Here is a 13,810-nt window from a genome sequence, read left to right as displayed (position 1 = left end):
GTAAAAAAGAACTTAAATATTGATCTGTATCTCACCCACACTTATCATATCGCTTCTGAAGACATGGATTTAACCACAGAAGTCTTATAGATTACATTTATGCTGCCTTTATGTGCTTTTTGGAGCTTCAAAGGTCCAGTCACTATTCACTTTTATTGTAAAGGACCTACAGAGCTGAGATATTCTTCTAAAAATCTTTGTGTTCTGCAGAAGAAAGAAAGTCATCTACACATCTGGGATGGCATGAGAGTAAATGATGAGAGAATTTTCATGTTTGGGTGAACTATCCCTTTAATATATGTGGGAAAACTATATGTACACATTATATTCATGTAGTGCATGTACACAATACATTCAGCATATGTTTTTAAGATTTAGGCAGTTCTCATACCTGACTCCTAATGATGAACGGTAAAAGATAAACTGTACATGAAAGAGAATATTTACATCTAATGACCATCAAAAGACTCATCATTTTTACATTTGCTGTGTTGGTTTGGTGCAATGTGTGCATGCTTTTGTGCTGTGAATATGTGTCCACTGGTGGATGTGAGCCTGTGTTTGTATGTCTCAGCTTTTGTAGTGATTATGTGGCTGGATTTGCTGACAGACCCTTTTGTTCACTTTGAGGCACTTTTGATGCAGGACAGAAGCAAATATTTGAAATTAATATTATTACCTTGACCAATGTAGACAATGATATGGTGCTGGGTGGGAAATTGGAGGACAGCAGAGGGAAATGAGGTCAATAATGTGTTTGAAGTTCAACTTTAAATAGAAACACTAATGATTTTCCATTTGCTAATGGAAAATTAGCTTTACTCTATCGCTTCATTTGACTCTTTAACCCTTGCTCTCGCTCACACAGGCACAACAGATTCATTGATCATGTCAGTTGCTGTTCCTATTGTGCTTTTGTGGAATTTATTTTGTTGCGCTTGTTTGGAACCGAGGGCTTTTTTTAAAGTGAAGTTAGCGCGCTTGAAGGAAGTAATTGTGTGAGGGCTTCAAAGACAATATGAACAGTATAAATATGTATTTATTAACTAATTTGAAAATTATCCTTAAACATTTGAGGAAAATTATCTTTTCATTAGTTTATCTATTGACTTTATTTTGGCATTGGAGTGTAGAAAGATTTGCCCAGTAATTTCAAGTTCATGGCAATTATGGATCGGTGCACCAGCTGAAGACATTTCAGTCAGATTTTTCTATAGGATTTGGGTTTTTGCTGTTTAAAGTGATTATTCAAGGCTTGATGTACTGTAAATTCTGATATACAAGCTGTCATCTCCTGAATCAAATTTCTTGCTAGCATTTTGTACCAGAATATGAAAATGTTAATTAGTATTTAAATATTTTGTGTTAAATCAGATTAAATATACTGTTGGTATTGTGTACAGAGATTATTCTATCAATCCGGGGAGAAAAAAGGATATGCATAGACAGAAAGGAATGTGTTTAGCTAATCATGTGAGATTATGAGGAAGGAGAACATTTTTAATGGCCAAAATTTGTCATACTGTATTATGCAAAGGAATAATTTGTATGTTGGAATTCTTATGCAATGTTTGTCAGGTTTTCAAATGGTTGCTTTTGGATTGGGCTTGCTCAGGTTTGCTTTTCAGGTCATGTATCCTACTCATTGTTAGATGATTCTAAAACAACATGCAAAGAATAAGATGCATCCCGCATATTCAGGTCCAAAAGATTGGTTCATGTATCAAAGCCATGCACTTCTGTCCGCATTAACATGGTTCCATCGAGCACATGCACATCTGTTTTGCTGTCATGTTCGTACAGTTTCTGCTAGTGTTCAACCTCGGCGGTCCACTGACCTGCTGCCAAAGCTTCCACATGTTCAATTCATTCAGCTTTTCTTACAGGATGTGCCTGATAAGACCGAAAATATGTGTCAAGTGTATGAAAGAGATGAATGCTATATAAGACTGGGTTGTAACTAAGCCAGGTAGTCAAAATGACAGTTACACAAACATTACTAATAATAAATTCCCTGCCTACAAGGTGTCATACTTTTGTGTGATTTGATTTTTCTGTATTCTTGCATATGGTCAAGGATATAAATATTAAACTAAACTATTTTAAAAGATTAAATCATTATTTGTTAACATATTTAACCATCACTTACTGGATATAGAGGACAGAATGCAAATCACACATCTGTAATTGTGCTTTTTTTGTGCATTTTTAAATGTCTATGTTGTAAAGAAACACACCAAGAAATACAGGAAACTTCTTTCTATCAGGAAGACTCGCAGACTTGAGTGAAATTTAAGATGACATTTATTTGATGAATATAAAACAGAAATGTCATGTCTCTCTTTGTCGTAAGCCCCTTCTGGCGGTCTGAAGAAGTTGTACTCAGAACCGTCATATCCTGCCGGAGATAGGAGGCAGGGGCGAGGAGCCTACCCCCGTGCAGGACGGGACTCAACTGGTGCTGGTGGGGTGGTGGAGGTTGCCATGTTAACACACTGAAACGCAATGTGATAGATTGTGAGCAGACTTATAAAGCAATGGCTTACATGTGATTGGCTAGGAGTTACCTAGCTAATGGTGCGATGATGTAAAGCTGCTAGTCTTCCTGCTAGAACTATGCTGCGCTTACATGGAAAATTTGATTTATCCATGACCATTAAAAAGTGATGCATACTTCACTGACATTGCTAACTGAGTTGAAGAGAGTGCAGGCAGGTGAATTCAACCTCTCCTACACTCAAAAATATCTCTTTGGCTGAACTTGATTCAATCATGGACAGTGGTTCCATGTGTTAGAAATGAGTTTTCTTAACTTAAAATTACTATGTAATCTCAACACAAACACTTTGTGTAGAAAGAACCTAGTTAAATTGGGTAAACCCAACAAGACATGTCAATGTTACTCAAATAATTCACTTTTATTTCTTTATGTACTGATTAGTAAAAGTTAGCATGCTAAATACATGCCCAGTTTCATCAATGCTACAGGAACACCACAAAGAGTATTCATGTATTCCCAACTCAAATGATTACGTAAACGTCCATTTTAATTTTAATTGGATAAAACGCAATGAAATCAAGTTGATACAAAATGTTCTAGAATTGTGTTGCATTTGTTCATTTTAGTTAAGTAAATTGAACAAGCAGCAAAAATCCTTTTTTTTTTTTTTTTTTTTTTTTTTTTTTTTAAGTGTATGAGCAAGAAATCATACCTGTGTTCCTGTCAAGCAGCTTCTAAACTTTGCTGTGATGAGTAACTGTTTCCCCGTTCAGTGGCCTATTAGCAGTTACTTGGGTACATCAGGATGATAAATTAGCTGTTGTGCTGCAATCGACCATTCGATTTTCCCTGTCCTTTTTAATAAGCTTTAACAGTGAGGAGAAACCTTAAATCTAAGTAAGCAAATCTGCAGCAAATAAGTGAATCAAAAGAAGCATTGCTGGAATTGGTAGCTTGTGTGATATGTTTTAATAAGCGTGTTTCAGAAGCACCACAGTCAAGTTTGATTGGCCCCCTGCAGCAATTTGGTCTCAAAGTGAAATTTCGGTTTTCTGTCCTCTTCTAGTGCTCAATTTCTCTCTCATTTTCTGGCTTTCTAGCGGTGGAAACTAGCTTGTTCTGATCTAATTCTCAAACGTCCTAAAAACAATATACATTTAAAGGAGCAGCAAAATTGCATTGCAATTGTTTTTTTTTAAACAAAAATTAAGTAAATAAAAGACAAGAAACATTTTGGAGATGAGCAATTCAAGCTAAGTTCTCTAAAACAAGTCTTATTATTTTACACATATTTGCTTCTCAAGAAAAATTATCTTGTTTTTTATTATATTTAAGCCAAAAAAAAAAAAAAAAAAAAAAACAAGACAAAAATACGGATTAAGAAAATATGTTTTTGCAATGAAACATTTATCTTCACTACTTGGCACACATAGGGCTAGGTATTGATTGTTGTGGACAAAAGTTAATACTGATAAATTTAAGGCTTTGCATTGTACAATGTGCAGTGTGTGTGTATGCAAAATTTTGTGTACATGTTTTTGTGCAGTAAGTGTCTGCTAGTGGGTGTTCATGTGAGCACTTATGTTTTTGCTTTGATTTGCTGAGCAACCTTTATGTTGTCCTGCCTTATTGCACCTTTTGAGACCTGATTAAAAAAAGGTATTGTAAATTTTCAATAGATATTATTTTCCCATATTAATAGAATATACTATTATAATAGACTGCAGCCATTGACTTTAAGTGTATGTTCTAGGTTCACATAAGTAGAGCAAGTAGAAAAGGTGATTTTGTGGTCCAGTTTTTAAAAGAAGCTCTAATGATTTTCTGATGTGCTGCTGCCTTATTAATTTCTGTTCCTCTTCCATGTTTTCTGGGGTTTAATAGTAATATATTTATTTTTGTTTGGGACCAAGAGCCTTTTGTAGCGAATTTAGTGCGCTAGAGGTACCCAGAGACAATATCAAGTGTCAATGTGGCAATTCAGTGAGTGCACGAGGAGATCAGACCTGTAATCAGATCTTTCTCTTGGGTTTGACTTATTGTTTAAAGTGCTTGGGGGGGCTGAAGTGAAATGGTACTTGATTTCCAAGATATAACAACCTACTAAACCAAATATCTTTTCAAGCACATTTATCACTATACAGTAGTTGTGCTATTGCTTGGGTGTTGAGTCAGATTAGATACAGTATGCTGTTAGTATTATGTATCAGGTATTTTAATAGAAGGTTATGCCTAAATTGCAAGGAATGTACATGTACTTGTAAATGTATCTTGCCAAATATGAAATGATTTTTAGTGACCACACAAGAATATATATAGATAGGAATAGTATGCAGTAATGCAACTGTAAGTGATTTGAGTGTGGACTTGCTCAGGTTTAAATGAATATTCCGGGTTAAATTCAAGTTAAGCTCAATTAACAGCATTTGTGGCATAATGTTGATTTCCACAAAAAAAAAGTAATTTTGGCTGTCCCTAAAAAAAAAATACAAAAAATGTTACAGAAAGATACTTAGGGTGGATTGAAAGGGGCCAGTCCATAAACGCTAAAATACACACTGTTTAAAAAATATAACAGAAAGATGAAAACATTATGTGTGTGAACATGATTTTAGTGTGATAAAATTGCTTACTAACCATATCTGTGGAAAGTTACTTTCAGTATTACAATATTAAAATTATATTTCTATTATAACTTTGTTATCATGACAACAAAATCCTGTGATCCCAGTGTTGGATATAACTTTACACAGAAGGTTAGTAAGCGATTTATCACTAAAATCATGTTCACACACATAATGTTTACATCTCGTGACTATACTTTTAAAATGATGTGTATTTTAGCATTTATGAACTGGCCCCATTTCCTTCCAATGTAAGTGCCTTACTGTAATCATGATTTTTGCTTCGAGTCAAATTATTATTTCAAATTATATAAATCAAATTATTTTAGTCAAAATCATTTTTCGTGGTAATCAATATTATGTCACAAATGCTGTCGATTGAGCTTAACTTGTATTGAACCCAGAATATTCCTATAAAGGCCTCAAAAGGTTCTTTAGTTGAAACCCCACCTCCTGTCCCACCCCCTTTTGGGCTTGATGCAAGATAATCTCGCTTTTGACCTGGTTCTTACAAGACATAAACCCTTATTGCACTGGATGATTCCAAATCTACATGGAAATCTTTATGTATATTGAACATTTTGTCAGTTCATATTGATTATTAAATTAAAATGAAAGAGATTTACAGATGAAAGATCCATTTGCCAGGATATTCCTGGAGTTATTTCACCACATTGCTTCTGGACACCTATCTAGGTGCAAACCAAAGGTCCATGTCTTCAGTGCCGTCTCTTTCACACTATTCTTGTACTTTGTATTGCATCTTCTACCAGAGACATTGTGCAAAGGGTGTGTTTGTGGCAAAACAACAATTTTGAAAGAAAAAGAAAAAAAGACCAGTAACCATCAGTAACTTCAACTATTACTAAAACACACCAAGTTCTCAGCTTCACTGTGATCAAAGTGGCAGCTGGTTATTGTGTGCATAACAGTTTGTGGTCACTCAGGGGTTCTAACCAATCTTGGATCAGGGGTCTACTTGCAGATAATTGGCTGAGGGAGGTCGAAATGTGTGTTATAAGCTATACAGCAGTTATCAGGCCTCGTTGTTATTGTACAGGACCTTTTGAGGATTCTTGTGACATTGCTTGAGGGATGATGAAAGGATCATGCATCTAAAAAATAAAAAAAAATCCATCCTCAGAAGTACAGAGAGGCTTCAGTGTTAGTTTCATGCTGTACTCAGTGGAGAGTTTAGGAAATAGGTCAAATGTAACGCTTCTTTGGGGGGATACACACTTCAGTCTACAATGTTTGGCTCTCCCTGGCAGAACAGTATGTGGAGGAACAAAGAGTTTTTAGGGGCTGTTCAGACCAAACGTGTTCTTGCTACTGTAGATGCATCGCAACAGAATGCTTACTGAAAAAAACAGCTTAACCAGCATGCTGGTTAATGCTGGTTTGTTGCTGGTCTAGCTGGTAAATCAGCATAGCCATGTTCCTCACCAGCAAAACTTACAGTAGCTGGTTAAGCTCGTCCACCAGTATTGTTCATCTGGCAATGCTGGTTTAAAAAGGAAGTCTTGCTGGTTAGTCAAAAAGCCTTGTTGGAACACCAGCACACCAGCATTCAAAACACAACGTATAATGGATTAGTTTTTGCAGAGGAGACAGGATACAACCAGGGAGAGTAGGGGAAACTGGATCAGGAAAGGACCTTGGGCCAGGATTCAAGCTTGTGTCACCCATGATGCTATATGTCGGAGCATTGCCCAGTGGGGCTATCTTCAGATTCAGGAAAAGTCTTTAGGATCCATTTCCGCCAAGCACAGAAAAGTGCATGAACACACAGGCGTTATGCAAGTTCTAGGCCAAAACTGACATGTATGACACATGCACTCACTCAGACTCTTAAAAAAATTAAAAAATAAAATGAAAATAAATAAACAAACACAACAAAACCTCTGAAAAATTACTGTGATCTCTCACACCATCGCACCTCCATCACGCTGACCACCCTTACCACCCATTTACCGCCTCCCTCCTTCACTCCCATTCTACACCTATAACAGTCCTAATCTTTTGGGTGGTGTGATGTCAGGTTTTTTGTGGTGGGCTGTTAATGACAGGTCCAGACAATCAGCGTGTTTGTCAATGTGTCATTTTAAAATTCTTTGTTTATGTTCAGGATTTTAAGGGAAAATATTTTTATGGTAATTGTCGCTGGTCTATTTTACTATATATTTATGTAATAAATATGTGTCTAAATTTACATCCCGGACTCCTTGGTCTGTTTTTGCCCTCCAACATGATCACATGGGAAATCAACATGATGCTTCTGAAAGTGTATGTACCTTGAAATCAACCCCATTCAGCCGAATTACTGACAATGCCATCCCCCACCATACATGTGAAGTGTGAACTCATTTCCCTCTTGCGCTACTGATAGCGTGTTGCGTAAGCAACCTCTGAGGCATGGCTCACAGTACATAATCAATGGTGAGCCTGATTTGGAGGTTGCATTTTTGCTCAAAAATGTAATTTTTTAATCCATTAACGGGATAAAAGATATGTTAGGATCAGGGTTGGGGTTTGGGTTAGGGTTCATAAAATATGCATTCATTTTGACTGTATTACATAATTTACAACTAAAAATACAAATTGTTTTTTGTGCCACTCTGTGGACATTTCACTTGGAAACTGGAACTCACATGTGCCCATACATTCAACAACACTTCCAGCTTCGACCACTGGGAGGTATTGATTCAAATTTCGGTAAGCACAAACCAATTTCAGCAGCAAACCATTCGGCCTACTGTTGCTGAGTTCACAATACATCAATCTGTGCCCTAATGCATGGATGCATTTACTGGAGTTTACCCAAGGTTGCAGTTGCAGAACACTTGATTAGCAAGAATGCTGCCTGACATATCAGTTATTTTGATATACCTCAAGTTTCACAAAGCTCGAACACTGCTAAAGCACTTGATGACAAATCATCCCTCCAAGGACCAGTTTGTAATGCTTGCTTTTTGCCAAGACTGAGGGAGTGTAACTGCCCTTGGTTCAAGGGGAATTCTTATTATTTGTTCTCTTCTCAAAGGCTTGGCAACTGTTGCAGCTTGTGACTCAGGTTGTCAGAAAGCCAGTAGCCTCTGGCCCAGACAGTAAACAGCTCCCAGGCCTGAGCCTCTGTGGAGGAGATTCACCTCCCAGTGAATTATTGTATTTTATATTTTTTCATTAAAAGTCTGCTCACTTTTGTTCTCTTTTTTCATAAATATCTTTTCTCTGTTCAGTTCAGAGGCATTCTTTGGTATGACCACGGTTATTAGCAGTTTTGCCAATGCACTGTATAAAAGGTATAGTAATGACAGTTCACTTATAGATAAACTGACCATATTTCCATGTTTTTGCACCCATCTGAGATGTTTCACAATTGTTTTCAATGTAAACATGTACTAAATAGACATTTGGTTTTATTGTCGCAGGATACAATGTGTAAACGGTATTTGTGTTTTATTATTTATTAAAACCAGAAGCCCTCAAGCATGAGGACATATCCTGTCCATTGCAGTGTCCGAAATAATTTTGCATGCCCAGAGTTTTGTGAAGCGTTTTTTGTGTGTGTGTGTGTGTGTGTGTGTGTGTGTGTGTGTGTGTTTTTAGCTTTTTTTTAACATAAGAACAAGGCCGTTCACTAGGTTTTGGAACAGAGCTGTTGTATACAGTATGTGCTGCTCTCACATAGAGATGAAGAATAGTCAAGTAACGCTGGACCCCCTCCCCTCTTCTGCTTTCACGCTGCTTTGCTTGTAAACAAGCAGGAACTGACTGTGACACAAGCCCACTCTCTGTCTCTCCCTCGCTATCTGTCTCTCTCTCTCTCTCTATCTATCCCCCCCACCCCCCCACATGTTTTTAACTGCACAGTGCAAACGTATAAACCCATTATGTAAGAACCTCCCTCTCTCTCCCCCCACATTTCCTCAGCTCCACTCATGCGGGTCAGGTGAGGACATGCATAGAGAGGGAGAGGAAAATGGGGCCTCTGCAAACCCTTCCACCTCCTACCTACAATACTAGTATAAAATGTGGACACACTTGACTGAATTTATATTTCATAATTTGATGAATTTATTATTCTGCATTACAAAGGCAAAACACAGTAACTACTCCAACATTGAAACCTTCGAAAATGCCTTTAAATTTACTTGATTTTAGTGTGGTTTTTGTAGTTACAGCAATTTTCATACTTGTTTTTCTGAATATGAGCATAGTTGAGCCAGACCTGTCTGTTTAGTTATGGTGTTTTGCCTTGGCATGGCAGTATTATTCTAAAATGTGGAAAACAGTAATAACTAGATGGGTAAAATTTTATGTTGGCTTGACAAAGCCTTGTTGCCAACATAATAATGAATGAATTGTGTCCCAAATTTTGACTGGTAGGGCACCTCTAATAAGCAAAGTAAGATGAAGAGCTGTACCAGATTTTAAAAACATTTAGCACTAGAAAGGATGAAAAAAGAAAGAAAGTGGTCAGTCACAAAGAACTCAGACTGCTGAAGAGGTCAAGTTTTTCTGCACTCTTAAAAAGTAAGGCAAACAGAATTTGAGAAAAAATGGTGCTGAGCAATGAACAAAAACAGAATGACAACACTCAGAAACCTCTAAAACCAATTCCGCCTTCACTGTTACAATTCCACACTCGTAAAACGCTCACTGAGCGGACACTGAGAGAGAAGCCAGATCTCTTCCTGAACTGCAGCGCCAGAGTGTTTATGAATGACTGCAAGGAAATATTTCGAGCAGTAAGAAGCTTAGGCACAATGGGGGGCTGTGGTGAGGAGAAAGATCTAGGGATGGTAAAAGGATGGGAAGGCAGACAGACTGTGGGAGGCAGGGGGTCTTGGGACTGGGTTAAGCCTTTGGGGATGCAAAGGCTCTTTACATGAGGAAGAGCAGACTGTGGACTGTGTCAGGTTACATCATGGCTGCATACTCTGGGTTATGCCTCTTATATAATTCAAAATGAAAGTGAGAGAGAGGAAAAGGGAATTTGTGCAGAATGTGTTCACTACCTAGGCAAATTACAAATGCTCATTCTTCAATTTGCTTGGTGTGAATACCATTGGGTTGTGAGAGACACATTTAATGTGCATTCACAATCACCATGAAACATTCAGTCATTAGTGTTGATTTTTTTATACAGTAGTAAACGTAATACTACTGGACAGCATATATGAATCAGGAACCATTCCTTTGCTTTATAGATGCTTGATGACAATTCTGAAATTGTTTGATTGCAATAAAGGTTTGTAGCAATACAGTCAGTCTAAAAGTTCATCACTGTAATAGACATTTCCAAAGTGAATGTGATGACACAGGGGCATGTTATCTCAGGCAGAGTCTGTGGAAGGTAATGACAGTTGGCATTTCCTAGAATATTTGCTTGATGCGAGTTCCATCTAGTGGTTGGTTTGTGAATCTTCTGTAGTGGGCATATGGTATATAAGGCATTGAAGTCTTGAAATCAACATCAAACAATTGATTAATCACTTGTGCTTGAGGGAGGTTTGTCTTGTTAAAACAGTGAGTGGTGGTGGCATAGTGGGCTAAAGCACATAACTGGTAATCAGAAGGTTGTCAGTTCAATCCCCACAGCCACCACCATTGTGTCCTTGAGCAAGGCACTTAACTCCAGGTTGCTCCAGGGGTATTGTGTCAGTCACTTTGCATAAAAGCATCTGCCAAATGTAAAAAGTCAATGAAGATGCATTTTAATGTTACATTTTCAGCATATGACAGCTTCCATAAAGAGTCTGTTTTTTTTACTCAACCATTATGCTGTCACAAAATGGCTTAATCTGTAGTTGGACGTACCATTTCTTGTACTAACTAGTAATTAAACTTTCTTTGAGACATTATAAAATCAGGAGTTTTCAAACTTTTCATTGTCATGGATCCCCAAATATGAAGATACCCTTGCGAGGGATGCCTATACTTACAATATAAAAGCAGCTATATATTTTCATGAATAAAGAACCAGTTTTACTGGTTGAGAAAAATAGTGTGATATTATAAAGATAATATGTTAGTGAAATAAAATAATTGACTTTTATATATCATTGTACCAAAGCCAAAATAAATTATAAAAATCTTATTTTCACTATTAATGCTTATTTAAATCTTAAAAGAAACAAAAAATAAAATAAAAAAATTAATCAAATGTAATTGTTTAGCACTTTTACAAAAAATATTGTTCCAATGTAGTTTTACTGAGAATATGGCCTTACAACCTCCAGTGAGCAAGCTAAATGTCACAGTTCAAGTTCAAGAAATATTTTGTATCACTATCCTCTATGTCTAGGCAGTATTTGTATTATTATTATTATTGTCATTATTATTTACGATTAAAAACTATGTCTGTCAATAGAATAAAATAATCATGATTAGCCCCAAGATTTCCAAATTTAGTAATGTCAAACTTAAAAAAAAAATGAAAGTGACACAAATGTTCTGACGTTTAAGCCACAGTTTTGATGGCCATGTCATTTTACTGACAAAATATAAAACTGATTCTTCCATGCAAGTGTCACACAGAGACTTACTGTAATATGATAACATTTAAAGGAAACACAGATAACAAACACTTCAACATGAAAAACAGTGCAAAAGCACCAGTCACGAGGAAGAAAATCTAAAGCTCATAAAAACACTACACAATTTACAGTACATAAGTGATTAGTGCAGAGGACCAACACATCGTGCCTTCACTGTGTCAAAACAATACACAAACTATTTGCAAATGAAAATAATAAAATTATGACACTGTACAATAAGGTCATATACACCAACACAAGTTAAAAGAATAGTTAACATGAACTATCAATCAACAATACAGCATTTATTTATCTTGGTTAATGCTAATTTCTACATATAAGCCTATTAATACATTATGTATTAACAATAACAATAGAATATTTATAAATTAACATTAACAAATACTGTTTACTCTTCGTTGTTAGTTCAATACACCTAATGTGTTTATGTTAAAGGTGCACTCAGTACCTTTTGTCTTTGTGTCATCTCGGACTTACACTGACACCTAGCGGCTGTGATGCAGCATCATTTAAAATCAAAAGTTTTCAGTTTCAGATGTCATTGTAAATATTTAGTATTCAGTCAACCATGATTACTTTAATCAATAAGTGAAAGTGACTAATAACAGGACGGTTACTGGGATTAAGCGAGTAGTATTCAGCTGGTCATGTGATTCTTACAGCCCCCATGTGCAGACGCTCTCTATGTAGAATAAAACAGCTTTTATAAGGTCACTGATATGACTGGAGTCTTCATTTTAATGTGAGTGCTCATGACTTCCTACATATGCTGCAAAATTACTATTCATGTCTCAAGGAGTTAAACTTTTTTAATGAGGAATAAATTACTGAGTTCACATTTAAAGCTACACTACTACCTTCTGTGCAGATGAATCTGATGGTTTAAGGTATACCCATGGTTGCATGTGATCACCATATCAGAGCGGATCTGACTAATCAAGGAAAGGCAAGAATACAGTTTAGAACTTTACAGTAAAGTGTTACTGATAAAATTAGCATCCACAAGTAATACATAATCATTTCATTACACATATTACCACATTCAATCAGTCTACCATGCCTGTCTCTTAACTGGCATGCCATCATGCACATGTTCCCTGTCTCCATCTTCGCTTTGGGGTCTCTCTGGCAAGGCCACAGTGCTCTGAGACCCAGCTAACCTTTGGGCGGTGTCGGCAGAGTGGCAGGTCACTGAATTCCAGGCTCTGCGTCTTGAGATGCCCCCGTTTCCAGGGTTTGCACTGTTCACCCCTCGATCCAATGTAGAAAGTATTCTTTCATTGTAGAGGGCACCGGACCCCAAAATTGAGGACTCTGAATGGGTAGCACGGCAGCGTGGAAGGGTATTAGTGATGCCTTGGAGAGGAAATGGAGTTGGTTTACATTCCAAAAGACAGGTAGATTGATGTCGAGGGAGTTGTGGTTGCTTTGGGGTTGGAGCAGATCCCTGGTAGGACACCTTCTGCGGTCTTTGCAACTTTCTTATCTGGGAAATCCTGCTCTTGACCTCTTGAAGTTGGAGCTCAAAGCTGTATACCTCCTCAGTCAGCTGGTTGACACGGTCAAAGCCAGCCAGAAGGTTATCAACACAGGGCACCAGGCGGTCCACATAATGGTCAAAGTCAAAACTTTCTGAAATGGAGGAATCGGAGGCCAAAGAGGAAACAGAAGAGGTCTGCCGGGATCCCATAGGACTGAGTGGCACAGAGGGGTTGGAGGCTTGAGAGCCCTGGGAGGATCTGGAAGGTGGAGGAGCCATTCCTTCAAACTTGACTCTATGCCTGAACTTTAGAGGAGATTAAAAAGTAATAAGTTGTTGTTGAAAATACTTTTAACCTATATGAATGAAAAAGTTGTGCATTTTGTTAGCATGGATGTATCTGATCGGCACGCATTTACTTTACCCTAACTGTACTGTGACGTGACTAAAATTAGTGATTGTGTTCTATCATCACCATCTGACTCTAAAAATACACCAAATATTCAAAATAATATTTACACCTTTTTACCCTGCTAGAAAATTAAACAAAATTAAGCTAAATATAATTTAAGAAAGAGAGAAATACACTAGTAGCAGTCCGTGAGGGAATATTCTTTTGGAGGCTGATATGTAAATATTGTTT

The 13,810-nt window shown here is 37.1% G+C and overlaps 1 protein-coding gene across 1 annotated transcript in view; it reads right to left on the bottom strand.

Moving 5' to 3' along the window:
* Positions 1-202: 202 nt before the first annotated feature.
* pkd1b (polycystic kidney disease 1b) overlaps positions 203-13,810 on the bottom strand; it is a 79,011-nt gene continuing 65,403 nt past the window's right edge. Inside the window, exon 42 of the mRNA XM_051666602.1 lies at positions 203-13,473. Coding sequence (XP_051522562.1) covers positions 12,739-13,473 — 735 coding nt within the window. The 3' untranslated portion in view covers positions 203-12,738. The remainder of the gene's footprint in view (positions 13,474-13,810) is intronic.

This window comes from Myxocyprinus asiaticus, chromosome 32 (assembly GCF_019703515.2).
Source record: "Myxocyprinus asiaticus isolate MX2 ecotype Aquarium Trade chromosome 32, UBuf_Myxa_2, whole genome shotgun sequence".
Lineage (NCBI taxonomy): Eukaryota > Metazoa > Chordata > Actinopteri > Cypriniformes > Catostomidae > Myxocyprinus > Myxocyprinus asiaticus.
This window is presented reverse-complemented; position numbering and strand designations above follow the sequence as displayed.